Source organism: Ahaetulla prasina, chromosome 7 (assembly GCF_028640845.1).
Source record: "Ahaetulla prasina isolate Xishuangbanna chromosome 7, ASM2864084v1, whole genome shotgun sequence".
Taxonomy (NCBI): Eukaryota; Metazoa; Chordata; class Lepidosauria; order Squamata; family Colubridae; genus Ahaetulla; species Ahaetulla prasina.
In genome coordinates, this window is record NC_080545.1 from 35,582,631 (window position 1) to 35,610,037 (window position 27,407).

General features: G+C 39.1%; 1 protein-coding gene across 3 annotated transcripts in view; it reads right to left on the reverse strand.

Moving 5' to 3' along the window:
- ZNF277 (zinc finger protein 277) overlaps window positions 1–27,407 on the reverse strand; it is a 128,862-nt gene that overhangs the window by 64,483 nt on the left and 36,972 nt on the right. For all 3 annotated transcript variants that reach the window (XM_058189678.1, XM_058189677.1, XM_058189676.1), the window contains exons 2-3: window positions 18,708–18,909; window positions 12,717–12,805 (exon numbers count right to left, since the gene is read on the reverse strand). In XM_058189678.1, the coding sequence (XP_058045661.1) occupies window positions 12,717–12,805; window positions 18,708–18,909 (291 nt within the window). The remainder of the gene's footprint in view (window positions 1–12,716; window positions 12,806–18,707; window positions 18,910–27,407) is intronic.

A 27,407-nucleotide genomic window follows, 5' to 3' on the forward strand; every position in this document is an offset into this window, starting at 1 on the left:
AAATTTCTCTAACTTATAATGCTTAATAAAGGGAGAAGGGGAAGTCCAAGTCGCTGCCCTGCAAATTTCAGCCAAAGACGCTTGCGTAGCCCAAGCCACCGATGTTGGCTGGCCTTGATAAGGCACGTAGTTCATATGCCTTGGCAATCGTTTGGCGAATCCACCTGCCGATGGTAGAGGGAGTCTGGTACCTAAAGGGACTGGAATAAGAGATAAACAACGACTCTGTCCATTGCAAATCAGCAGTTCTCTTAAGGTAAACACGGAGAGCCCTCCGAACGTCCAGAGTATGCCAACGACATTCTAGTGGGTGGCTAGGGTTAGGGCAAAAGTCAGGTAGGATTAATTCTTCCATCCGTTGAAAGGGAGTATTAATCTTAGGGATAAAAGAAGTGTCAAGGCGAAGAACCATCCGATCTGCATGAAACACACTGCCAGCCTCCGCTTTAATTAAGTGTATTTCTCCTACTAGACTGTTTTACTGTTTTATTACCTTGTTAAAAGTTTGCTCTACTGTGTGTCTTACATGATTTATGGAGGAGGGGGAAGGCTTTTACTGTTCCCAGCATTCAGCTTGACATTGCATGTGTGGGGGAGGGAGATAGTCTTTTTAAAAAGACGTTTGAACTGTTTTGGCGCGTGAATGTAACGGCAGCTGCTTGCTTCACATTCCATCCAGAAGACTGACAGAGGGAGAATATCGGAAGTGATACTACATGTGGCCAAGGAGGAAGACGACATTGGATTATTACTGTATGACCTCTAGTAGGGGGAGGGTTCAGGAGAGGATATACCTCTGTGGTTTTGATTTACTTCCAGTTTTGGCTTTGCTTGTACTGCATATAGACTTGTTTAGTATAAATTACCAATTTCTTCAAAATGATGGAGTTGGTTCTTTATTTTCTTAAACACTGATCTGAGGCAGGTTGACACACACAGAGATCACTACGTACGGAGAGAGCCGCTATCTCGGAAATACGTCTAGCGGAGGTAATAGCCACCAAAAAGGCAACTTTACAAGTCAACGGCCGAAGGCTGGCAGTCCACAAGGGCTCATACGGGGCTCCCATGAGGGAATTCAGTACAATGGGCAGATGCCATGTGGGGAATCTGTGTAGCACGTGGGGACATAAATTAGTGCCACCCCTCAGGAACATACGTATGGTTGGGTGCTGCGATAAGGTGGTGAATGGCCCACAAGACAGAACAGTGGAAAGTGCCACCACCTGCCTCCTAATGGTGTTTGACGAGAGCCCATTATCCAACCCATCCTGTAGAAATTCAAGGATCTGTGGAATTGAGGCCTGGAGAGGGGAGACTCCCACCTGATCCCCCCAAGTACAAAAGGCCCACCAAGTAGCAGAATAAATGTGCTCCGTAGAAGGCCTTCGTGAAGCCTGGGTGGTCTTGATGACCCTGGAGGAAAAGTTGTCCACACTCAGAGCATGCCACTCAAGAGCCAGGCAGTCAGTTGGAGCCACTGTGGGTCCCTGAGCGCCTCCTGGCTGAGCGATCCTTCAGGGTGGAGCTACAGATAAGGCACTGAGGTCTGCAAACCAAGACCGGCGAGGCCAATGAGGGGCAAGGAGGATGACCTCTGCCTGCTCCTCCAGAATCTTCTGGACCACTCTCAGAATGAGTGACAGTGGCAGAAAGGCATACTGGAACCCCCGTGGCCATGGACTGTGGAGGGTGTCTGTCCCTTCTGCATGAGGAGCTGGAAACCGGGAGTAAAAACAAGGGAGTTGTGAATTCTCTGGGGTAGCAAACAAATCGACCTCCGGATGGCCGAAGTGGTCCGTCAGGTCCTGGAAGAGGGACAGGTGCAGGCGCCATTCTGCATGGTCAATTACTGTCCGGCTCAGCCAGTCTGCCTGCACGTTGGATTCCCAAGAGATGTACTCTTTGGATTCCCAAGAGTTGTGTTATTTATTTTGATGTTAGAAGTTTTAAATAGAAAAATAAGACAAGATAAAGAAATAAAAGGAATAAAAATTAAAAGAGAAAAATATAAGCTATAAGAATTGGTTCTTCCACAATGAATACTAAATCATGCTCTCTCTCTCACAATACAGTCAACATAGTATCAACAGTAGAAACTTTCAGATTTCTAGGTTCTACCAAATCGCAAGATCTAAAAGGGACAGCTAACGTCAAAAATGTCATTAAAAAAAAGAGGCTTTTCAAGGTTTGGAAAAGAATTTGGAGGTTTTGGAAGAGGAAGTGGAAGAAATTAATCAGTCTAATCAGCATTGGAAAATAAAATGGGAGAATTGCAAATAAAAGTGGATAAAAATGAAGATCAGGTGGTAGTGTTACAATACAGGGTGATGGAGGGGGCTTTGAGAATCAGGGGCTTGCACGAAGTAAAGGATGAAGATCTTAAGAAAATCCTATCAGAAGCTTTGGCTGAAATGCTAGGACATGATCCACAAGAGGTTGCTTCTCAAATTGACAAAGTATATAGGGTTAATTGTTAATGTTAATGTTTATTCAATTTCTATACCACCCTTCTCCCGAAGGACTCAGGGCAGTTTACAGCCAACTAAGAACAATAAATACAAAAATTAAAAACACATTTAAAAGAATAAATTAGATAGGCTGAATATACTAAAAACTATTAAAATCCCCATTAAAACTATTAGGCCAGTCCTGCACGATGGAATAAAAGAGTTTTCAACTCACGCTGGAAGGCCCAGAAGTCAGGGAGTTGGCGTATCCCTGGGGATAGCTTGTTCCAGAGGGCTGGAGCCCCCACAGAGAAGGCCCTCCCCCTGGGAGTCGCCAGTCGACACTGTCTGGCCGACGGCACTCTGAGAAGGCCCTCTCTGTGGGAGCGCTCTGGTCGATGGGAGGCCACCGGTAGCAGGAGGCGGTCCCGTAAGTAACCTGGTCCTAAGCCATGGAGCACTTTAAAGGTGAGAGCCAACACCTTGAATTGCAGAGAGAATTCTTGGATTGCTAGACAAAAAAAATTGCCAAAAGACATTGTGGTTTATTTTTTAACAAGAACTATGGTAAATCAGATTCTGCAAGTCACATATCAGAAAAAGTTGCAAATAGGAGAACAAGAGGTGATGGTTCTGAAAGAGATTCCCCCTAAGATGTTAAAAGATAGGAAAGAATTTATATTTTTTACACAAGAACTCAAGAAACGCCAGATTCAATTTAGATGGGAGGTTCCAGCTGGTCTCACAGTGTTTTTTCAAGGAAGGAGATATCGTATTCAAACTGTGCTGAAAGCGAAAGACTTTCTTTTTAATGTGGTGAAAGTTGACCCCGAAGCAACAGATAAAAGCCCACAAGAGAGGCAAATGAGCATGGAAGCTGATGTGGCCTCTTTGCAAGAGCAGCCACAAGAAAAAAGGATGACAAGGGCGGCTACTAAGCGTAAAGAAAAGGAGGATCAACTTCAAAGTAAAAGTCAGGATTCTACTACAGAAGCAGAAGCAGTGGGAGGAGCGAGGCCGAAGACAAAGGGGAGTGAGGATCTTCAGCTGATTGTTCAAAAGCTTCGTGCGGCCATTGATGGCAAATAAATTCCTGACTTGGAATGTTAATGGTTTGAATTCAGCGCAGAAAAGAAGGAAAAAATTTCATTATTTGAAACAATTTAAAAATGATGTGATTTGTTTACAAGAGACACATATTAAACTATCAGATCAAAAATACCTAATAAACTCAAAATTAGGTAAACACTTAGTTGCTTCAGCTTTGGATAAGAAAAATGGTATAGTGGTATATTTGAGAAAAGATATACCAGCTAAATTAATTGAAGCAGATATCCAAGGGAGATATATCGCTACTGAACTTGTATTAGAAGGAAAAAAGACACTCTTGATTGGTATATATGCACCTAATCAGCAACAAGAAAAATTCTATAGGACGTTGCATGATAAACTGACTCTTTGGGATTATAAATTGTTTATTATACTAGGGGATTGGAATGGTGTAATAGATACCTGAAAGCTGCCCTTTTTTGAGATGATGGAAGATTTTGAGTTGAGAGATGTATGGAGAATGCGGAATCTTGAAGATAGAGATTTTACTTTTTTTTTTGATAGGCATCAATCTTTTTCACGTATTGACTTTATATTAATTACTAATGAATTGTTTCTTAGGGTGAAGAAAACGAAGATATTTCCAAGGTGTTTATCTGACCATAGTCCAGTATGGTTGGAATTGCAATGAGAAAAAGGTGGTAGAAAATCGTGGAGAATAAATGAAAATTTGTTTAGATATGAAGATAATGTAAATCAATGTAAAAAACAAATGAAAGAATTTTTTGATGATAATTTGAATAGGGGAACATCGATAGAAATGGTTTGGGACACGAGTAAGGCCTTTATGAGAGGAATCTTAATATATATGAACAATAAACAGAGAAGTAAACAACAAAAACAGCGTAGGTATTTAGAAGAGGAAATTCAAAAGAAACAACAATTATTAATACATAATCTACATGATCAAAAATTTAAAAATGCAATAAAGACATTACGGAGTCAATTTAATATGATAATGGCAGACCAGGTGGCAATAAATATACAGTATGCTAAACATAATACTTTTTGTAATGCAAATAGTCCTGGTAGGTGGTTAGCATATATGTTAAGGGGGGGGAAAAAGCACGTATTATAGAAAAAATAGAATATAAAGGTAAAGAGAGATATCAACAGGATAAAATTTAAAAAGCTTTTTTAGAATATTATACAAATTTATATGCTAAAGATACAATCTTGAACATGGATATTGATAAATATTTGAAAGAGTACAAGGTTAAAGGTTTAACCTTAGAACAAAGGGAAGAATTGAATCGGCCTATAACTTCTGAAGAAATTATTTTGACAATAAAACAAGTAAAAATGGGAAAAAACCCCGGTACGGATGGACTTACAGCAATCTATTATAAAAATTTACAGAATGAGATAGTAGGTCCACTTAAGGAATTATTTAATCAGATACAATTAGGAGGGGGAATACCCCCAACATGGAGAACTACTTTTATCTCATTGATACCAAAAGAAGAACAGGATTGTTCTAAACTTAGGAATTATAAGCCAATTTCACTTTTGAATAACGATTACAAGACTTTTGCTAAAATAATAGTGAATAGATTAATGTTAGTTTTGCAACAAATAATTGATACTGATCAATCTGGATTTATAAAGGGGAGAAAGATGAGGAATAATGTTAGACAGATTGTAAATTTATTGGAATATTTAGAAAAGAAAAATCAGATTTCAGCAGCAATTATTTTTTTGGATGCAGAGAAAGCCTTTGATCGATTGCACTGGGAATTTTTATTTAAATTAATAGACAAACTGCAATTTGGAGATTGTTTTATGAGAATAATTAGGGCAATTTATGGAGAGCAAACAGCCCACATAATAATTAATGGTAGTTTTTTTTAAGATTGCGAAAGGAACAAGACAGGGGTGTCCTTTATCACCATTATTGTTTATTTTAACTTTGGAGCCACTACTGGATAAAATAAAAGAGTTAAAGGAGATAGAGGGAATTAAAATTAGACAACATGAGTATAAAGTGAGAGCGTTTGCAGATGATTTGGTGATTGTTTTGTCAAATCCTATAAACTCAAGTGTATGTTTGTTGGAAATAATTGATCAATATGGAAAAGTTTCAAGGTTTAAAGTAAATCAGAATAAAACAAAAGTGATAACAAAAAATATGACTAGACAACAGAAAGAAAAATTAGAGGAAACAACAGGATTTGAAATTGTAAAAAAGGTTAAATATCTAGGGGTTTATATTACTTCATCAAATGTGAAATTGTATAAGAATAACTTTGAGGTGTTATGGCAAAAAGTTCAGAAGGAAATGCTTAGTTGGAAAAAATTACAATTATCATTACTGGAGAGAATAGCAGCTATTAAAATGAATGTTTTACCTAGATTTTATTTTTGTTTCAAATGATACCAATAATTAAGAAAGATAAAAATTTGGAAGAATGGCAGACTGGAATTAATAAATTTATATGGGAAGGTAAAAAAGCGAGAGTTAAAATGAAAATAATTCAAGACATACGGGAAAGAGGAGGTTTAAAAATGCCCAATTTTAAATTATATTATGAAGCAGCTGCTCTTTTGGTAATAAGTGATTGGTTTAATTTAACGGAGGAAAGGATTTTGAATATAGGTTATGATTTATTATATGGATGGCATGCATATTTATTGTATGATAAAAAAGTGGATAGAGCCTTTAAGAACCATGTGTTAAGAATTGCTCTTCTGCATGTCTGGAAGAAATACTATTACAAGTTGAATTATAAAATTCCTATTTGGGCAAACCCCAGACATGCAATAGAGAATATAAATATAGAACAGAAACAGGAAATTTATTTATTTATTTATTTATTTATTTATATTTTTATACCGCCCTATCTCCCTAGGGACTCAGGGCGGTGTACAGCCATCTAAAAACAACATAAATATACACAGTAAAACATTAATCTAAAAAACTTATTAAATAGGCCGAAAATAGACATAAATAATAAAACCCCAAGTTAAAACCAAATCTAAAATTTAAACAATTAAAATTTAAGAATCTAGTCCAGTCCTGCGCAAATAAATAGATGTGTCTTAAGCTCATGTGAAGGTCCAAGGTCAGGAAGTTGACGAAGCCCTGGGGGAAGCTCGTTCCAGAGGGTGGGAGCCCCCACAGAAAAGGCCCTTCCCCTGGGCGTCGCCAGTCGGCACTGCCTAGCTGACGGCACCCTGAGGAGTCCCTCCCAGTGGGAGCGCACGGGTCGGTGGGAGGCATTCGGTGGCAGCAGGCGGTCCCGTAAGTAACCCGGCCCTATGCCATGGAGCGCTTTAAAGATCATTACCAAAACCTTGAAGCGCACCCGAAAACCACAGGTAGCCAGTGCAGTCTGCGAGGAGAGGTGTTACATGGGAGCCACGAGGGCTCCTCTATCACTCACAGCCGCATTCTGAACTACCTGAGTCTCCGGGTGCTCCTGAAGGAGCCCCATGTAGAGAGCATTGCAGTAGTCCAGACGAGATGTCACGAGCATGAGTGACCGTGCATAAGGCATCCCGGTCTAGAAAGGGGCTGGCGGACCAGGCGAACCTGGTAAAAGCTCTCCTGGAGACAGCCGTCAGATGATCTTCAAAGACAGCCGTCCATCAGGAGAGCGCCAAGTTATGCATCTCCATTGGGGCCAATGACTCACCTCCAACAGTCAGCCGAGGCTGCAGCTGACTGTACCGGGATGCCGGCATCCACAGCCACTCGGTCTTGGAGGGATTGAGCTTGAGCCTGTTTCTCCCCATCCAGACCCGTACGGCTTCCAGACACCGGGACAGCACCTCGATAGCTTCGCTGGGGTGGTCCGGTGTGGAAAAGTACAGCTGGGTGTCATCAGCGTACAGCTGGTACCTCACACCGAAACCACTGATGATCTCACCCAGCGGCTTCATGTAGATGTTGAACAGAAGGGGCGAGAGAATCGACCCCTGAGGCACACCACAAGTGAGGTGCCTCGGGGCCGACCTCTGCCCCCCCGTCAACACCGTCTGCGACCGATCGGAGAGATAGGAGGAGAACCACCAATAAACGGTGCCTCCCACTCCCAATCCCTCCAACCGGTGCAGCAGGATACCATGGTCGATGGTATCAAAAGCCGCTGAGAGGTCTAGTAGGACCAAGGCAGAGGAACAACCCCTATCCCTGGCCCTCCAGAGATCATCCACCAACGCAACCAAAGCCGTCTCAGTGCTGTAACCGGGTCGGAAACCGGACTGGAACGGGTCTAGATAGACGGTTTCCTCCAGGTACCGAGGTAGCTGACATGCCACCACACTCTCTACAACCTTCGCTGGCGCGGGTTGGAGACCGGCGATAATTACCTAACACAGCTGGGTCCAGGAAGGCTTCTTGAGGAGGCCTCACCACCGCCTCTTTCAAGGCGGCGGAGACCCTCAACAAAGAAGCATTTGTAAGCCCCTGGAGCCAGCCTCGTGTCACATCCTGTGTGGCCAGCACCAACCAGGAGGGGCACAGGTCCAGTAAACATGTGGTGGCATTCAACCTACCCAGTAACCTGTCCATGTCCTCGGGAGCCACAGGGTCAAACTCATCCCAAACAGTCTCAACAAGACAGCTCTCAGACATCCCACCCGGATCTACCCAATTTTGGTCCAGACCGTCCCGAAGCGGAACGATTTTGTCGTATAGATAACCACTAAACTCCTCAGCACATCCCTGCAACATGTCATCCCGCTCTCCATGTTGAAGGAGAGAGCGAGCTACCCGAAACAGGGCGGCCGGGCGGTTATCTGCCGACGCAATGAGGGAGGAGACGTAGCAACGTCTTGCTTCCCTCATTGCCACTAGGTAGGTCCTAGTGTAGGACCTCACTTGTGTCCGATCAGCCTCTGAACGACTAGACCTCCAGGAACTCTCTAGGCGTCTTCTCCGGCGTTTCATCTCCCTCAGCTCCCCAGAGTACCAGGGAGCTGGTTGAGACCTACGCCGGGTCAGAGGCCGCAAAGGTACGACACGATCCAAGGCCCCCGCCGCGGCTCGTTCCCAAGCCGTGACAAGTTCCTCGGCCGTGCCGTGAGCCAGACCCTCAGGAAACAGCCCAAGCCCCGTCTGGAACCTCTCCGGGTCCATCAGGCGCCTGGGACGGAACCAACGCATTGGTTCCGTCTCCCTGCGGTGTTGAGTGGCGGTCAGAAAGTCTAGGCGAAGGAGGAAGTGATCTGACCATGACAAAGGCTCAATGACTACATCCCTCAAGTCCAGATCCTTCAACCACTGACCAGAGATGAAAATCAAATCCAGAGTGCCACCCCCACTGTGAGTAGGGCCATCAACTACTTGAGTCAGGTCCAAGGCCGTCATGGAAGCCGTGAATCCCGAGCAGCTGAAGATGACAGGCCGGTCGATGGCAAGTTAAAGTCCCCCATGACAATAAGTCTGGGGGTCTCCACTGCCACTCCAGCAAGCACCTCCAGAAGCTCGGGCAGGGCTGCTGCCATGCCGCAAGGAGCCAGGTACGTGACAAACAAGCCCATCTGACATCTATGACCCCACCTCACAAAGAGGGATTCACACCCGGCAATCTGAGGTACAGTGGTCTCCCTCGGCTCTAGACTCTCTCTAATCACAACCGCCACCCCTCCACCCCTACTCTGGGCCCTCGGCTGATGGAATGCTCGGAAACCTGGCGGGCACATTTGCACCAGGGGCACGCCCCCTTCTGCGCCCAACCAGGTCTCTGTAACGCCCATAAAGTCCGCGGCACCCCCCTGGATAAGATCATAGATTAAGGGGGCCTTATTGGCCACGGACCGTGCGCTGCACAACATCAGCCGAAGGCGCGGGCTCTGAGGGTCTTGACCATCCGGGGAACGGGAAGAGTCTGAGGGCTCGGGGCGCGCGATCGCCTGCAAGCATCGAGCGCGCACCCCCTTAACACGATCCGAGCCCCCACTTCCGCCATATCTGCCCCTCCCCCATACCGTGCAAATAGAACCACCCTCAACCAGTGGAACACAAACTCCCCCCGTGACCCTCGGACCTATTAACTTACCGCCACGAGCATGCCCAGGAACTGGACCCCCACCCGACGGGTTTCCCCCAACACCCGCCCTTTCCCTCCCACCCCTTAAAAATGCCCTATCTAAAAACCCCCAAAGGCTCTTCCTCTTCGCATGCCACCTCTGTGGGTCCCAAGACCCGTCATTGAGGCCGTCCCTTGGTAATAAAACAGGCCATTCCTGCGAGGCGGGGGTACCTCGCAGGCGCAAGAGTTCCTGTACCGAATAGCGTATACAAATCGTAAAAATAACACTTCGCTAGGAGATAGAAGTCGACGGGAGATGATAATTGTCCAGGATGGCAGGATATTATTCAATAGTTCCTCACATGGATACCCATCGTCCGATGGCGGCTGACACATGATGACAGATAAGCTAAAGATGGAAAAGATGGAAAAATAGCTCAGTCCTAAAATCCATAAGGAAGCGAGGTAGGTGGCTCTTCTACCACCACCAGCAATGTCTACAGCTGTTTTTGGATACGTCCCCCGGCAGATCTCAAAGCCTCTTCCACCACAGTTCCTAGGAACAATCCTGGCCAAAGAGTCCCAAAAGGCCATATAAGTGCCGCTGACAGTGCACATTAATAATAATGGAAGAAGCGGGCCCACAAAGGCCAGGACACCTCCAATATCCACCGCGTCAGTTCCCTCCGCCAAGATGGTCCAAGGCTGAAGATCTCTCCAGGCAAACCCCACGCTCCAATTAATCCAGAGACTGGCCATAGGCCAAAGGCCTGACCACTCCTCAGATCCAGGGCCTTTCCTAGAAACTGGGCCAGGCACCTCTGAGGAAGGCCGGCATGATGTAATAGGCCGCAGGTCCCAAACGCGGCAGGAGCAGGGTAAAATGTCCTCAAGGAACCTCCCATACAGGGAAGGCAGTGGAGAAGCCGGAAACAACCCTCAACCCCCTTCGCCCCAAAAACCACGCTGGGGGGAGGTGAACATACCAGAGGTAGCCCAATGCTGAATAGTAGAAGAACAAGCCGCGGTCTCGTCTATCAGCGACGAGCCGACGAGCCGCAGCCTCACCTCGCGCCCAGGGAAATGGCCGCCGTCCGCCACTCGCCCTCACCCACCCGGCCTCGTTCTCGGCAACCGTGACACCGAGAAGGCCCGCAGACCTCTCCCACGGCTGCCGAGAGAGTGATAAAGCGGGCCGGGGGGTGCAAGCAGCTCGGCCAGCCGCCTGGACGCTGCCATCCCACGCGGAACATCCCGTCGGCGGCTCCGATCACCTAGCAAGCCGCCATCTTGCGCATGCGCAGAGCCTCTTCTAAATAAGTAAATGATTACTTATAAAGAACTTTTATATTTTGAGAGAGGTAATTTACAGTTAAAATCCTTGCAACAATTAAAAGAAGGGAGAAATTATACTTGGTTCCAATATGGGCAATTACGAGCTAGGTGGAAAGAAGATCAGAAAATTGGTATCATGCAGAATGAATAAAACTTGGTAAAAGAAATTATAAATCAAACCCAGGCGCATATAAAGAGATTATACAATGTGTTGATAGAAATAGACTCTGAAAGGGATTTAGTAAAGGATTGTATGATAAAATGGGCACAAAATATTCAGGAACCAATATTTTTGGAAACTTGGGAAAAATTTGGGTTAGAAATGTTAAATTTACGCAAGCACAGAACTTGAGGGAAAATTTTTATAAAATGTTTTATAGGTGGCACTTAGACCCTAAGAAATTATCATGTATGTATCCAGATATGCAAGCGAAATGTTGGAGATATAATTGTGATGATGCTACATATTTTCATATCTGGTGGACTTGTAAGAAGATTAAGGCTTTTTGGATAAGGATCTGGTGGATTATACAAAATGTTTTGAAAAAGATGATAAAGTTCCTACCGCAATTCTTCTTACTGGGAATTATTACAGACTGTACAGTAATTGAGATCAAGCTGATTTTAAACTTAATAACAGCGGCAAGACTATTGATAGGACAATACTGGAAGAAAAAAGAGTTACCTACAATAGAAGAATGGATATTGAAAGTTGCTAATTTGGCTGAGATGGCTAAAATCTCAGCCTTTTTGAAAGACATTACACAAGAAAAATATCTAACTGAATGGAAAAAATGGATTGAATATATTTAAAATAGATATCAAATTAAGAGACATCAGATTGTTTTTGAACGATTAGGATGTATTTATCTTTGATTTGTATGTGGGAAATTAGGATTTGAGAAGAAGGGGAGGATTATAATTTGTGTTAGGGAAAAGTTAGCGAATGATTGTTTTTTGAACTATACCTTGTGTTTGTTCTGGGAAGTCGGGGGGGGTGGTGGTTTTGGAGGGACGGGGGAGGAGATGGAGTGGGGGAGGGGGAGAAAAAGGAGGGTGAAAATTTTTGTAAAAACTTTTTCAATTAAAAAAAAAACATCATCAAGAAAGGACAACAAAGAATGTTCTTTCTGCACCAACTCAGAAAGCTCAAACTGCCCAAGGAGCAGTTCTACAGAGGAATTATTGAGTCTGTCATCTGCACCTCTATAACTGTCTGGTTTGGTTCTGTAACCCAACAAGACAGACACAGACTTCAGAGGATAATTAGAACTGCAGAAAAAGCAATTGCTACCAACCTGCCTTCCATTGAGGACCTGTATACTGCACAAATCAAAAAGAGGGCTGTGAAAATATTTACAGATCCTTCACATCCTGGACATAAACTGTTTCAACTCCTACCCGCAAAATGATGCTATAGAGCACAGCACACCAGAACAACTGGACACAAGAACAGTTTCTTCCCAAATGCCATCACTCTGCTAAACAAATAATTACCTCAACACTGTCAAGCTATTTACTAAATCTGCACTACTATTAATCTTCTCATCGTTCCTATCACCCATCTCCTTCCACTTATGACTGTAACTATGTTGCTTGTATCCTTACGATTTATACTGATATTGTTTCCTGATTGCTTATTTATTTATTTGCTTATGATTATCATTAAGTGTTGTATCATTAAGTGTTAAATTTGTACCCTATGACATTAAGTGTTATAAGTGTTGTACCTTGATGAAGGTATCCTTTCTTTTATGTACACTGAGAGCATATGCACTTGGTGATTACTAAAAATGGAGATCTTTCATACCAGGCCTACAAAAATTCTATTATAAAACTCACTTACCTAAATCTGCTTCAGAGTTTGTCTTTATTATACAACAGAAGTCAGCAATAGGCTGTTCTGTGAATCTTTTCTTCCAGTACAATACATACCTTCACGGGAGAAAAATAAGAAAAATTATGGACAACTCTATAATTGTCTTACTATACAATTAATTAATTCTATTAACATTTAAATAAATAATTCTTGCAGTATTTGGAAACTTCATTAATCTACTAGTCTTCTATGAAGGCATTTCTTCAAACTAAACATTTTTGTTTAGCCATAATAATATACCCAACTTATGGATAAAATACAAATTGAGAATCCTTTGCTAAATATTTTTCAGATGAACAGCTTACGCACAGAACCCAGACATTATGACTGGAATTTGTTTTTAAACATGGGAAGCTTATCATGTTGAATAACCCAACTATTTAAGGATTTTATTTGCACTACATTCTTTGTTTCTATTATTTTGCTTTAAGTCTTGATATTGCATAAGAAATAAATGGATCCTTTGTCCAAGCTTGTAAAATGTATGCGTTATGAATGCTGAGCCTTACTTGGCAGTTTAATTATCCAACATAATAAATATCAAAACGTTCTGCAGGAGCCAGCTATATGCCATAATACCATGTACCATTATGGCCATTCTATCTAAGAAGTCAACTTCTGGATGTATGTATACTACAAAAAGAAAAATGAATCAAATATTCCTAGTAGAACTTTATAAAACATATACAAAGATCTTCATTGGAAAATTTGAAAACTATAATTTGCATTTTAATTTGTACAAGAGAAGTGAAAGTAGGCAATACTATTTGCTCATGCCAATTTACAATGCATGAGACATATTGTATCTACTGAATTCCAGATATTTTATCCATTGTATAAATGAACATTTCTCCCTTCAAGTTTAATCCTTCTACAATCTTTCCACATTAGAATAATGTTTTCTTCTAAAAATTTATTTAAAGTTTTGTATAGTCTTAATTTTTTAAGTTTGAGGAATACTCACTACTTTCCACAAAATGCCTGTAAATTTATGAACATTCAGTAATTCTAATTTCTCATAATTAACACAAAATGCTGAGACCAGTGCAAAACTGAAATGTTTTTTATTTCCTGGGCTTATAGGACATTCTGGCTAAAAATTTTTTTTTTTTAAAAAAGTAGTTTGTACAGCATTAACTTCTGTATGTCCAAGATCATGTCATCAACAAAAACTTTAGGAAGTATTCTTCATTAACTTTTATATTTTGATTTATGCATGCATAGAACTGAGACTAAATTTAACTCTTTATGATAGTAATAAAACTGAATTGAATGTGTTTATGTGAATTCAATGTGTTTTTTGTGTTTCAAATATGTTAATAAGTAGTCTCTCTGTTTCTTCCTTCTTCCCTATCTCCTTAAAATAATCTGTACAATTTATTATTACAGTCTTAGGCCACAACAAATAAAAGCACTCAGTATATATACACTTAAGAATTGTAGTATAAAATAATAAATAACAACTAAAATCTATAATAAATCCAGTGTCAATTATACTTTAATTATACATTAATTATACATTATACATTAAATAATTATATATTAAAAACAATACAATAGTTGCAATCCCTAAACTGTATGGCCCATTGTGGGTTCAACGCTAAAAGGGAAATGACTATGCAGTGCAAAGGGTTAGCCACAATTGTTATATACATCGCTATGGTGGTGAAGACATGTATTTGTGATAAATCCTTAGGGCTGCTGCGCAGAATCTGGCCACCTGTACTGTAGTTATGGACTGTTCATCCTTAAGCAGCCACTGAAGATAGATAGTGTTGTAATGGCCAGGATACCTAGCAGTTATTGGCAGAATATGTTTTTTCCTAATCTCCGTATAAAAGGAGCATCTAAGAAGCATGTGACAAACAGTCTCCACTTCTCCTGAGCTGAGGGACAGAGTCTTTCCGTAAATGGTATCCTTTTATACTAGCCATACAGAACGGCTGATGGAAGCGCACAGCACCGTGCAAGTGAAATGCTTTCCGGTGGTTTGCTGATTCCAACTAAGATAGCTGGCAGGAGCAACAACACATCAAATGGCATCTGGAGCCAAAAACAGCGGAGCTTTCCCTAAGTCTGCCTGCCTCTTGATGTTCTCCACCCATTGTTGCAAGGTTTGTCTTGCTAGATTATAGTCCATCTTGAGTATTAAAACTGGGGAGAAGCCTAGTTTGGCAAGGTTGGACTCGAAAGCCTTTATCCATGATGAAGAGAATTTGTCTTGGAGGATTAACGGCATAAGACCTTGCAGAAAGAAGTTAAGCTTTAGCCAGAGATTTAAGGACGTTATACAGATTCTTGCTTTGACTTTTATCAATCCTGTCTCCAGCCGCAGAAGTGCAATTGAGACACAATGTGGCATCTCGAGAATTGATCTAATGAATTTGGATTGAACCAGTGGTGAAATGTAAAATTTGTTATTACTGGTTCTGTGGGCATGGCTTGGTGGGGGGGGAGGGGGTAATGTGACTGGGTGGCCAACTTTTTCTTTTAACTTAAAAAGCATTTTTTCTATAACCTCTTTGGCCGAAGAGATTGTAGAAAAAATGCTTTTAAAGGGTTCTGATGATCCCAGCTGAGTCCCCTGATCGTCAGAACCCTTTAAAAGCATTTTTAAACAACCTTTTCGGCCAAAGAGGTTGTAGAAAAAATGCTTTTAAAAGGTTCTGATGATCCCAGCTTAGCCACGCAATCACCAGAGCCTTTTTTTTTTTACTTTTAAAAGCATTTTTTCGGACGAAGAAAAAATGCTTTTAAAAGTTTTTTTTTAAAAAAAATCTCTGATGATCGCGCAGCTCAGCTGGGCATGGGGGGGGGGCAGGGATTTTTGCTACCGGTTCTCTGAACCGCCCGCCGCCATCGCTACAGATCAGATGATCCAGTCCAAACCAGGAGCATTTCACCCCTGGATTGAACTATTTCTAATGAGGTAAAACATGAAGCTGACAGTCTTAGCAAGGTCCCACTAAGGAGCTGTGCTAGCGACTTGGCCACAAAAAGCTTAATAATATCAGGGACATAGTATCCTCTCTTTGTGCGGAAAAAATTAAGAATGGTACTCGCTGATCTTTGGCCCAAGGTAGCTGCATATTCTTCATGTGCTTTTCTTGAACCATTGGCCTGAATGACCACTCCAGGTATTTGAAAGTGGCTACCTCCTCTATTTTGTGGCCATTTAGATAATTTTTTAATAAACTTTTGGCCTTTTTGAAAAGGCCATGATCTTTGTTTTCTTATAATTTATGTCCAGTTTATTGTAATTACAGTACTGGAGAAGGGCTCACAAGGCTCTTTTAAGGCCTACTGGTGACCTGGAGAGGATCACAGCGTCATCTGCAAAGAGCAGGAGGGCAATGCTTCAGTCACTTATTTTTGCGGGGTGGTGATTTGGTTTGTTTAGCCATTTTACCATGTCATTTATGTAAAAGTTGAAAAGCGGGGGGGGGGGTAATGAAGCCCTGTTTAACCCCCTTTTGAGTTTTGACTGACTTCGAGAGGGACCCTTGCATATTACACCTCAGCTTGAGTGATGCTTTAGTATGCAAGGCACGTAATAGATGAAGAAGCCTGTGGTCAATTGAGGCAGCTTCCAGCTTCTCCCATAGCTTAGTCCTGGTAACTGTATCAAAGGCTGCCTTGAAATCTATAAAACCGGCGTATAATGATACAGGTCTATTTGAGATGCATTTTTCAATCAGATGATGAAGAATTACGCACTGATCAATGGTACCTCTCCCCATGTTAAACCTAGCTTGCTCTTCAGCGATCAAATTCTCAAAATCCAGCCATTCCTTTAGTTCATCTTGGAGGTGTTTGGCATATAGTTTGCTGATTATGTTTAGCAGACCTATTGGTCTATAATTGGCAGGGTCATCTCTCTTTCTGTTTTTAAAAATCGGGACAGTTGCCAAGCCCCAATCTTCTGGGACATAGCCAGTGGAGTTGATATAAATGAATAGCACCACCAGAACTGGTATCCCCACTCCAAATTGTTCTTCAGTAATTCAGCGGTAATGGAGTCAGCTCCTGGTGCCTTCCCAGTTCTGAGCTGACCAATGAGCAATTTGATTTCGGACTCTGAACCCGAGGGCCATTTAGGTAAGTCCTTCATTGTATACCTTATATTCTCACTGGACAGGTCTTCATACATTCTCAGAAAGTGAAGTCCCCAGGTTGTAGGAGGTATGTGGACGTCTAATAGGGTATGAATTCTGTCAGAATGACTAGCTATTAGATGCCAGAACAGAGAAGAGTTCTTTTGCTTTGCTGCCACAATAAGCTGTTCCCAGGAGGACCTTGTGTCTTTTCTCTTCTTAAGAGCAATCAGTTGCTTATATTGTTTTTTGAGAATAATATGTTTAAGACTAGTTTTATTACCATTCCCAGTCTCGCTTCTGTACATCTTATAAGCGAAGGTGAGCGCTTTCTTGGCTTCTACACAATCCTTGTCAAACCATGGTTTGAAGGCAATACAAGGCTTCTTAGCTGAAAAGTTCTGATCATGTACTAGTATTGGTTGTAGCTTAGGAACTATGTTTTTATATGGTTCTAGTAAATCTTGGGAAAGACTGAGTGAAGTTTTTGAAGATTGTCCTCTGATAGAGCTATTCTCACCTTCTGGTCAAGTTGTTGGGATCATTTGACCCTACATCATGTTGGGCCTGCTAGAGAAATTGCAAGAATAAATTGGTCCCCAAAGGGCATCTGCCAGATGAAGAGCTTCATGTATATACATAAAAGTAGATGATGCAAGCTTTTGTGTCATCAGTAAAGAGACCTACCACTTTGTGGTTCACCTAAAAGCAGTAATATGTTAAAGAAAGTCCTGCTGTAGTGTACAGAGTCCTTGACTTACAACATTCATTTAGTGACTGTTCCAAGTTACAATGGCATTGAAAAATGTGACATGGCCATTTTACAGACTATTACATCCCCACGGTCATGTGATCAACATTCATATATTTGGTAATTAACTCATATTTGTGTCACTTTTGTAACCTTTTGACAAACAAAGTCAAGCCAGATTCATTTAACAACCATATTATTAACTTAATAATTTCACTGATTCACTTAACAACTGTGGCAAGAAAGGTCATAAAATGGAGCAAAACTCACTTAACAAATGTCTCACTTAGCCACAGAAATTTTGGGCTCAATTGTGGCCATAAGTCAAGGACTACCTCTATTTAGGTATATCCTGAGGAATAATTCAGTTGATGGAATTCCTCAAATATTCCCTTTTGCCTTTCAATAAATCTTGCTAAAGAGATTCTGTGAGAATGGTGCTTGAAAAAGAGCTGCTGGTATAGGCAGATAACTGACAATTTATTTACTATGGTTATTTGTAGGTTTTCTTATTAAATTATTCCTATTTGTGTTTAAAATCTTCTGCAAAATACTTACATTTGAATATCTATCTTTTAACAGGATGAAATTTAAATATAAAATGCAGAAAGTCAAAAGGAAATCAGAACCAAATATGTTTCATTCCACTATGTAGAGTTGGTGCTAATTCATAGAATAATTTTAAATATCTGTTTTCCTTCTGGGTCTTCAGTTTTAAATTTCGAGATTTTATGTTTAAAATTCCAAAATGAGGTCTACACTTGTACAATGATCTAACTCTCCACTTTTTCATAACTAGAACTATTTGGCACATATATTCACCACTATGGGTAATTCTAATCCTGTATCTATAGTTTCCATGATGGACTGTCACATCTACAATCCTAAAACTATGAAAAAGTGTAAATTTGTTGTTTGCATATCTATTATTTATTAAGAGTTATCTGCTATTATTTCTCTTATTTAAACCAATCATTAAAGTCTCCACTGATCTTCATTAATCCTCTTCTTCCATTTGCAGTATCTACCAGCAGAAACAATGGTTGACGTTATTAGAATTAGATCATGGCATCTTTGCGCTAAGAGCCATTACCTAATTTTAAGGAAACATACCTTCTAAAATCTTCAATCAGCTTTACATCTGCTATGATAAGTTTGTGTTTTATGATCATGTGTTTCAGAATTTGATTTTGTTCTGATATTGGATAATATTCTTCACAGAACAGACAAGGCACAGATGGAGATTCTTCTTCAGCAGAAATGCCACCTGGACTTTCTGGCAGGGAAAGTGGTTCCAAAATATAGTCTTGGTGGTCTGAAGGAAATATCAGGATTAATACATATGCACAAATATATTTTTTTGCACTTACATTCTACCTGCATTTTTCCTGAAGTATAATCAATAATTCATATATGCATTTTTGCATAAACTCATATATGCAGTAATCTATTTTAAACAATCAAGTAGTGGTTTTCATTCTAGTGCCCAAGGACTGGCATGAATGGGAAAACAGAATCAGAATAGCTTAGTCACCATGAAATATATTCCTTAAATGTCTGCCATTCTGCTCCAAAATTCAATCCCCAACTCACCTTGCTTGCCCAGTCTAAACTATAAGCAATGGGGACACAACTTGTTGCTTCCTGTTGTCATAGCCAGGAGAAGAAAATGCAAACAATAATACTTCCATTGCAAAACACAAGACAAATTATAATTACATCATTTTCAAAATAGCATAGAACATTTGAGGCAATTCCATTTAAAATGGCTGTGGTTTGTTCCATATTCAAACCAAGCCAGCAAGTTTTGTTCATATTGAAACAAAACTCATGAAATACATACTGCTTTGAGTAAATCATTCAACGCAGCTCAAACCATTCTTTTGCAAATCCTTACTATCTAACAAGGAAGAAAAACACATTTTCTAACAAAATATTAAATTCTTATTATTGAGCCACAATAGCACTTCTGGAAGCTACTGCTAAGGAAGTGGATACTTTATTCTCTAATATGACAGATATTAGTCTAAATCAAAAGAAAATAAGAACGTTGGTTCTTGGTTTAGTCAACTAATCCTCAACCTAATTTGAGAAATTATCTATGAAGGATCAGTTCAGGCCTCTGAGAATAACTACATCACCTTCTTCCAAATATGTACTTATAAGAAAGAGAAAATAAGTATCAATGAGGAGATGTAGTTGTCTGAAAAAATGTGTTTCAAAGCAAGGGTGTCTAATTCACTTTTAGCACAAACCCTAACTACTACCTGTTTCAGATTGACCTTCCTATAATTTCCATCAGTTTGGCCAGAGGAACATGTTCTTTATATAATTTTTTCCCAAAGGCCTAAGGAACTGCTTACTAACAAGCAAGCAGGCAAGTGTACAGATAGTCCTTGACTTATGACCACAAACAGACTGAAATTCTGTTGCACCTGATTTCATAGTCTTTTTTTTTGCCACTATCATTAAGCAATTCCACCTTCCTCGATTGATTTTGCTTGTTAGAAGCCCTCTGGAAAAGTTGCAAATGTACTCCAAGATGTCTCCAAGATGCTGCAACAGTTTTAAATACATGCTGATTGCCAAGAGCCCGAATTCTGATCATAGTGACTACTGGGACATATATGAGGAATGTTCACTTTCTTCAGCCCCACTGTAACTTTGAACAGTCATTAAATGAATAGTTGTAAGTCAAGGGCTACCTGAATACAGGAATCTCAATTCATTTGAATAAATAGTGGAATGCAGCATAGCATATGTCGCATCAACATCCATCCAAAAGTGGCCATATATAATTAAAATGATACCTTATAAAATATTTATTCTTCCTGAACTTCCGATGGCTCCACCTCTTCGCTGAGCTCCTAATTAAGGGGCTCCGTACTGAACATCGTAAAGCCAGGAAAAGCCGCCTTTAATCTCTTTCCCTGGATGAAAGGGAAAAGATAAGAGCAGCAGGGAAGTGTTGGTAGACCTCCCCAGGGGCTTTGTTTTTAATTAAGCAGAGCCCTGAAGGGTCGACGGTCCCATAAATATTCCTGCCATGCTCCGACTTCAGTGCGTGCCTGCAAAAGCAGGAAAAGAAGAAAGTGTCCATCTCTGCTAATTGTCTTATCTTTATGGATCTCTTTAAGCAGACGGAATGAGTGCGAGCGAACAATTACTGGATTGCAAGTATTTTTGATCTCCTGACTTCTACCTTTTAAAAAAGAGAAACTTTTTTTTTCTTTGTTTTAATTGACTCTTAAAGATGGCGCCTGAAAGGGAGTGAAAGTGACGAATGGAATTTCAAACAGCCTGTGTAACTAAGAAGATAAGAAATGTTATGTGTGGATTTTAATGAAGTGAAGTGAGCTCTCCTATACTTAAAGGGAAAGATAAGAGCAACAGGAATGTTGGTAGACCTCCCAGGGGCTTTGTTTTAATTAAGCAGAGCCCTGAAGGGTCGGTCCCATAAATATTCCTGCCATGCTCCGACTTCAGTGCGTGCCTGCAAAAGCAGGAAAAGAAGAAAGTGTCCATCTCTGCTAATTGTCTTATCTTTATGGATCTCTTTAAGCAGACGGAATGAGTGCGAGCGAACAATTACTGGATTGCAAGTATTTTTGATTTCCTGACTTCTACCTTTTAAAAAAGAGAAACCTATTTTTCTTTGTTTTAATTGACTCTTAAAGATGGCGCCTGAAAGGAGTGAAAGTGACGAATGGAATTTCAAACAGTCTGTGCAACTAAGAAGATAAGAAATGTTATGTGTGGATTTTAATGAAGTGAACTGAGCTCTCCTATACTTAAAGGGAAAAGAGAAGTTTCTAGACTTATATTTTGTGAATTTTAAAAACTGAAATGGCTACTAAACCTTCTAAGGTAGAAGGGGTTCTGAACCAGCTTTAGAAGATCTGATTAAAGAGCAAGGGAAAGTGTCTGAAGAAAGGTTTAAGGAGATTATGGATAATAATGAGAAAATAAGAGAAGAAATAAAAGAGAATAATAAAAAATAAGAGAAGATATCTTGATGGCTTTTCAAGGTTTGGCAAAAAGACTGGAGGTGGTGGAGGAGGAGGTGCAAGAAATTGTTCAGTCAAATCAACAAATAGAAAATAGAATGGGGGGAATGCAAATCAAATTGGACAAAAATGAAGATCAAGTGGTGGTGATGCAGTATAGAATGATGGAAGGAGCTCTGAGAATTAGGGGCTTGAATGAGGAGAAAGGGGAAGATTTAAAAAATTTTTTATCAGAAGCTCTGGCTGAATTTATTGAACTTGATCCACAAGAGGTTGCTTATCAAATTGACAAAATTTATAGAGTTAATTCTTGGATTGCTAGGCAAAAGAAACTTCCTAGAGACATTGTGGTTTATTTTTTGAAAAGAACAGTGAGGAATCAAATTTTGCAAGTTGCTTTTCAGAAAAACTTGAAAATAGGAGAACAGGAGTTGAAGGTTTTGAAGAGATTCCTCCCAAGATGTTAAGGGATAGAAAGGACTTTACATTTTTACACAAGAACTTAAGAAATACCAGATTCAATTTAGATGGGAGGTTCCAGTTGGTTTGACAGTGTATTATCAAGGAAGGAGATATCGTATTGACACAGTGCTTAAGGCCAAAGATTTTCTTTCTACAGTGCTGAAATTTGAAATAGAAATAATAGAAAAAAGAATTCAAGAGACTCAAATGGGTGTGGAAGCTGAGGTGATTCCAGTGATGTTACCATCAGAGGAACAACCACAAGAACAAAGACTGACGAGGGGAGCCCTTAAGCGTAAAGAAAAGGAGCAACAAACTCAAAGTAAAGTTCAGGATTCTGCTACAGAAGCGGTGGGAGGAGCACGGCCGAAGATACGGGAGGACGATCTTCAGTTGATTGCTCAAAAGCAGCCCAGTAATGGCAAATAAAATCTTGACTTGGAATGTCAATGGTTTGAATTCAGCTCAGAAGAGAAGAAAAATATTTCATTATTTGAAACAATTTAAAATGATGTTATTTGCTTACAAGAAAGCATATTAAATTATCAGATCAAAAGTACCTAATAAACTCAAAGTTAGGTAAACATTTTGTTGCTTCAGCTTTGGAGAAAAACATGGCATAGTGGTTTATTTGAGAAAAGATATACCAGCCAAGTTAATAGAGGCAGATATTCACGGAAGATATATTGCTATTGAACTTACAATAGAAACAAAAGGACTCTCTTGCTTGGTATATATGCACCCAATCAGCAACAAGAAAAATTTTATAGAATGTTATATGATAAGTTGATTCTATGGGATTATAAATCGTGCATTATATTGGGAGATTGGAATGGAGTAATAGATACACGAAAGGACAAGAGAATTTCTTCCAAGAAGATACCTGCACATGCAAAGCTGCCTAAATCCTTTTTTGATATGATAGAAGATTTTGAGTTAAGAGATGTATGGAGACTGCGGAATTTGGAGGAAAGAGACTATACTTTTTTCTCTGATAGGCATCAATCCTTCTCACGTATTGATTTTATTTTAATTTCTAATGATTTGCTTTTTAGGGTGAAGAAAACTAAGATATTTCCAAGATGTTTGTCTGATCATAGTCCTGTTTGGATGGAATTGCAATATGGAAAAGAGGGTAGAAGAACTTGGAGATTAAATGAAAATTTGTTTAGATATCAGGATAATGTAAATCAATGTAAAAAGCAGATGAAAGAATTTTTTGATTATAATTTGAATAATGAAACAGCGCGAGAAATCTTATGCGAGAGGTCTATAAAGCTCTTATGAGAGGTGTATTAATATATCTTAATAATACACAGAGAAATAAGCAACAAAGACAGCGTAGGTATCTAGAAGAGGAAATTTATAAGAAACAACAATTATTAATACATAATCCACATGATCAAAAACTTAAAGATGCAATAAAGTTACTACAGAATCAATTTAATATGATAATGGCTGATCAGGTGGCAACAAATATACAATATGCCAAACATAATACTTTTGTAATGCAAATAGACCTGGTAGGTGGTTAGCATACACTTTAAGGAAAAGACAAAACAACGTACTATAGAAAAAATAGAATACAAAGGCAAAGAGAGATATCAACAGGATAAAATTAAAAAAGCTTTTTTAGAATATTATACAAATTTATATCTTAAAGATAATATATTGAATAGGGATATTGATAATTATTTGAAGGAATATAAGGTTAAAATTTTAACTTTAGAACAAACGGATGAACTGAATCGGCCTATAACCTCTGAAGAAATTATTTTGGTAATTAAACAATTAAAAATGGGGAAAACTCCTGGTACGGATGGGCTCACAGTTAGTTATTATAGGAATTTACAGGATGAGATGTTAGGTCCACTTAAGGAATTATTTAATCAGATACAACTAGGAGAATTCCCCTCATGGAGAACCTCTTTTATTTCATTGATACCAAAGAGGAACAGGATTGTTCTAAACCTGGGAATTATAGGCCAATCTCACTTTTAAATAATGATTATAAGATTTTTGTTAAAATAATAGCTAATAGATTAATGTTGATTCTGCAGCGAAGAATTCATAATGATCAATCTGGATTTATAAAAGGGAGACAGATGAGGAATAATGTTAGGCAGATTGTTAATTTACTGGAGTACTTAGAAAAGAAAAATTTTATTCCAGCAGCATTTATTTTTCTCGATGCAGAGAAAGCTTTTGATCGATTGCATTGGGATTTTTTATTTAAATTAATAGAAAAGATGCAATTTGGAGATGGTTTTTTAAGAATAATTAGGGCAATTTATGGAGAGCAAACAGCACAGATTATAATCAATGGTAGCTTAACAGAACCTTTTAAGATTGCGAAAGGAACAAGACAGGGATGTCCTTTATCACCATTATTGTTTATTTTAACTCTAGAACCATTATTGGATAAAATACGAGAAGTAAAGGAGATAGAGGGAATTAGAGTTAGACAATATGAATATAAGTTAAGAGCTTTTGCAGATGATTTGGTGATTACTTTAACAAACCCTATAAATTCTAGTAAATCTTTGTTGGAAATAATTGATCAATATGGGAAGGTTTCAGGGTTTAAGGTAAATCAGAAAAAGACAAAAGTGATAATAAAAAATATGGCCAGACAACAGAAAGAAAAACTAGAGGAAATAACAGGATTTGAAATTGTAAAGAAGGTTAAGTACTTAGGGGTTTATATTACATCGTCAAATGTGAAATTGTATAAGAATAACTATGAGGTTTTATGGCAAAAAGTTCAGAAGGAGTTGATTGTTTGGAAAAAATTGCAATTATCTTTGCTGGGAGAATTGCTGCTATTAAAATGAATGTTTTACCTAGATTTTTATTCCTCTTTCAGATGATACCAATAATTAAGAAAGATAAGAATCTTGAGGAATGGCAGAAGGGAATTAACAAATTTATATGGGAAGGTAAAAAAGCTAGGGTTAAAATGAAAATAATTCAAGATTCTCGGAAAGGGAGGTTTAAAATGCCTAATTTTAAATTATATTATGAAGCAGCTGCTCTCTCTGCAATAAGTGATTGGTTTAATTTAACAGAGGACAGAATTTTGAATATAGAAGGTTATGATTTGCTATATGGATGGCATGCATATTTAATTTATGACAAAAAGTGGATAAGGCCTTTAAAAATCATGTGCTAAGAAATGCCCTTCTCGTGTTTGGAAAAATACTCTTATAAACTAAATTATAAGGTTCCTATATGGGCAAGTCCTAGACATACAATAGAAAATATAAACATAGAACAGAATCAGGAAATGATTACATATAAAGATCTTTTGTATACTGAAAGAGGTAATTTGCAGTTAAAATCTCTGCAAGTATTAAGAGAGGAAGGGAAAAATTATACTTGGTTTCAATATGAGCAACTACGTGCTAGATGGAAGGGAGATCAGAAAATTGGTATAGAGCAGAACGAGGGAAATTTGGTAAAGCAAATTAGAAATCAGTCTCAGGAGCATATAAAGAGATTGTATAATGTGTTACTTGAAATAGATTCTGAAAGGGACTTGGTAAAGGACTGTATGATAAAGTGGGCACAAAATTTTCAGGAGCCAATATTATTGGAAACTTGGGAAAAATTTGGGTTAGAAATGTTAAATTCACGAGGCACAGAATCTGAGGAAAATTTTTATAAAATGTTTTATAGATGGCATCTAGATCCTAAAAAATTATCGTGTATGTATCCAGATATGCAAGCAAAATGTTGGAGATGTAATTGTGATGACGCTACATATTTTCACATTTGGTGGACTTGTAAGGACATAAAGGCCTTTTGGATAAAAATTTGGTGGATTTTACAAAATGTTTTGAAAAGAAGATAAAGTTCCTGCCGCAATTTTTCTTGTTGGGAATTATTACGGATTGTACAGTAATTGAGACTAAATTGATTTTAAATCTAATAACAGCAAGATTACTAATAGGACAATACTGGAAGAAAAAAGAAGTACCTACAATAGAAGAATGGATATTGAAAGTTGCCAATTTGGCTGAGATGGCGAAGATATCAGCCTTTTGAAAGACAATACGCAAGAAAGATACTTAAAGGAATGGAAAAATGGATTGACTATATTCAACGTAGATATCAGACTAAGAGTTATCAGACTGTTTTGAATGATTATGATGTATTATTTTGATTGTTTTGGGGAAGTTAGGAATTGATGATTGTAGGGGTATAATTAAGTTGGGATGAAAATTTTTAGCATATGTTTGTTTTATTTTTAACTATACCTTGTGCCCGTTCCGGGAAGTCGGGGGGGGAGGGGGGTTGTGAAGGGAGGGGAGAGGAGGGGGGGAAAGGGGGAAAAAATTTTGTAAAACTTTTTGAATTAAAAAAAAAATATTTATTCTTCCTTGCACGTTCACCAAAATGTCAGTTTTTTGGATGGATTTATCACTAAGCAAGCTTCACATACTAGGGGCTATGCTTTGATTCCTGGCATTCTCAGGCAGAAATGAACCTGTCTGCAAATTATTGGATGAATTAAGTAGTCTGATTTAGAACAAGGCACATTTATCTATGTTCTTTCAGATTCTCCCATCCAGTAGAATTGCAAAAGACATGTTTGTCAGAATTTCTTTTGCCTCTCCAAGTGAGGAGAACAAAGACTGTTGAGGGTTTTTTTTGTCTTTTAGATACTAGAAATATAATTCTTTAACAATTCCTAACTTCCCTTATCCCTTAGGTTCATCTTTGATCATGGCCAGCTCCATGTATAATTCTTGATACAATGTACAATGTCTGGTTTAATGTTCAAACAGATGGAAATGGCACATCCCTGGTCTTGAAGAATGCCAGAAATTCTCAGAACTATCTCATCAAACAAAATTAGGCATAACACATTTTTTGTGAGCCTCTCATTAATTACTATTAATCTAAACGCACCCATGTGAGTTTAGCAAATACTACATTTGATTAAGTGCAGCAAGAAAAATTACTTAGGCCACCTTGGATATTAACTTTAGTCTTTTGTAGAAACCCAAAACCAAAAGTAAAAAACCAAACTGAAATCTAGGTTTTATTGTTCACAAACACTGGAAATATAGATGAAGATTATAGTGGTATATTGTAGACTTTGTGTTATAAAAGTTTTTGGTTGGTCTTTTAAGAATATGATATATAAATATGGGTACTGATGTGTTTTTCAGCTCATTGTGTTTAAATAATTGTACCAAAACAAAATAAGTACATCTACTGCATTATTGTTTTCTAATTAAAGCCAGCAGTTGAATGAATAAATTCATTAGCAACAAGCCTGTTTTATTATCTCATTCATACAGCTAGCTAATACAAAAGATTAGTTGAAGTACTTGAC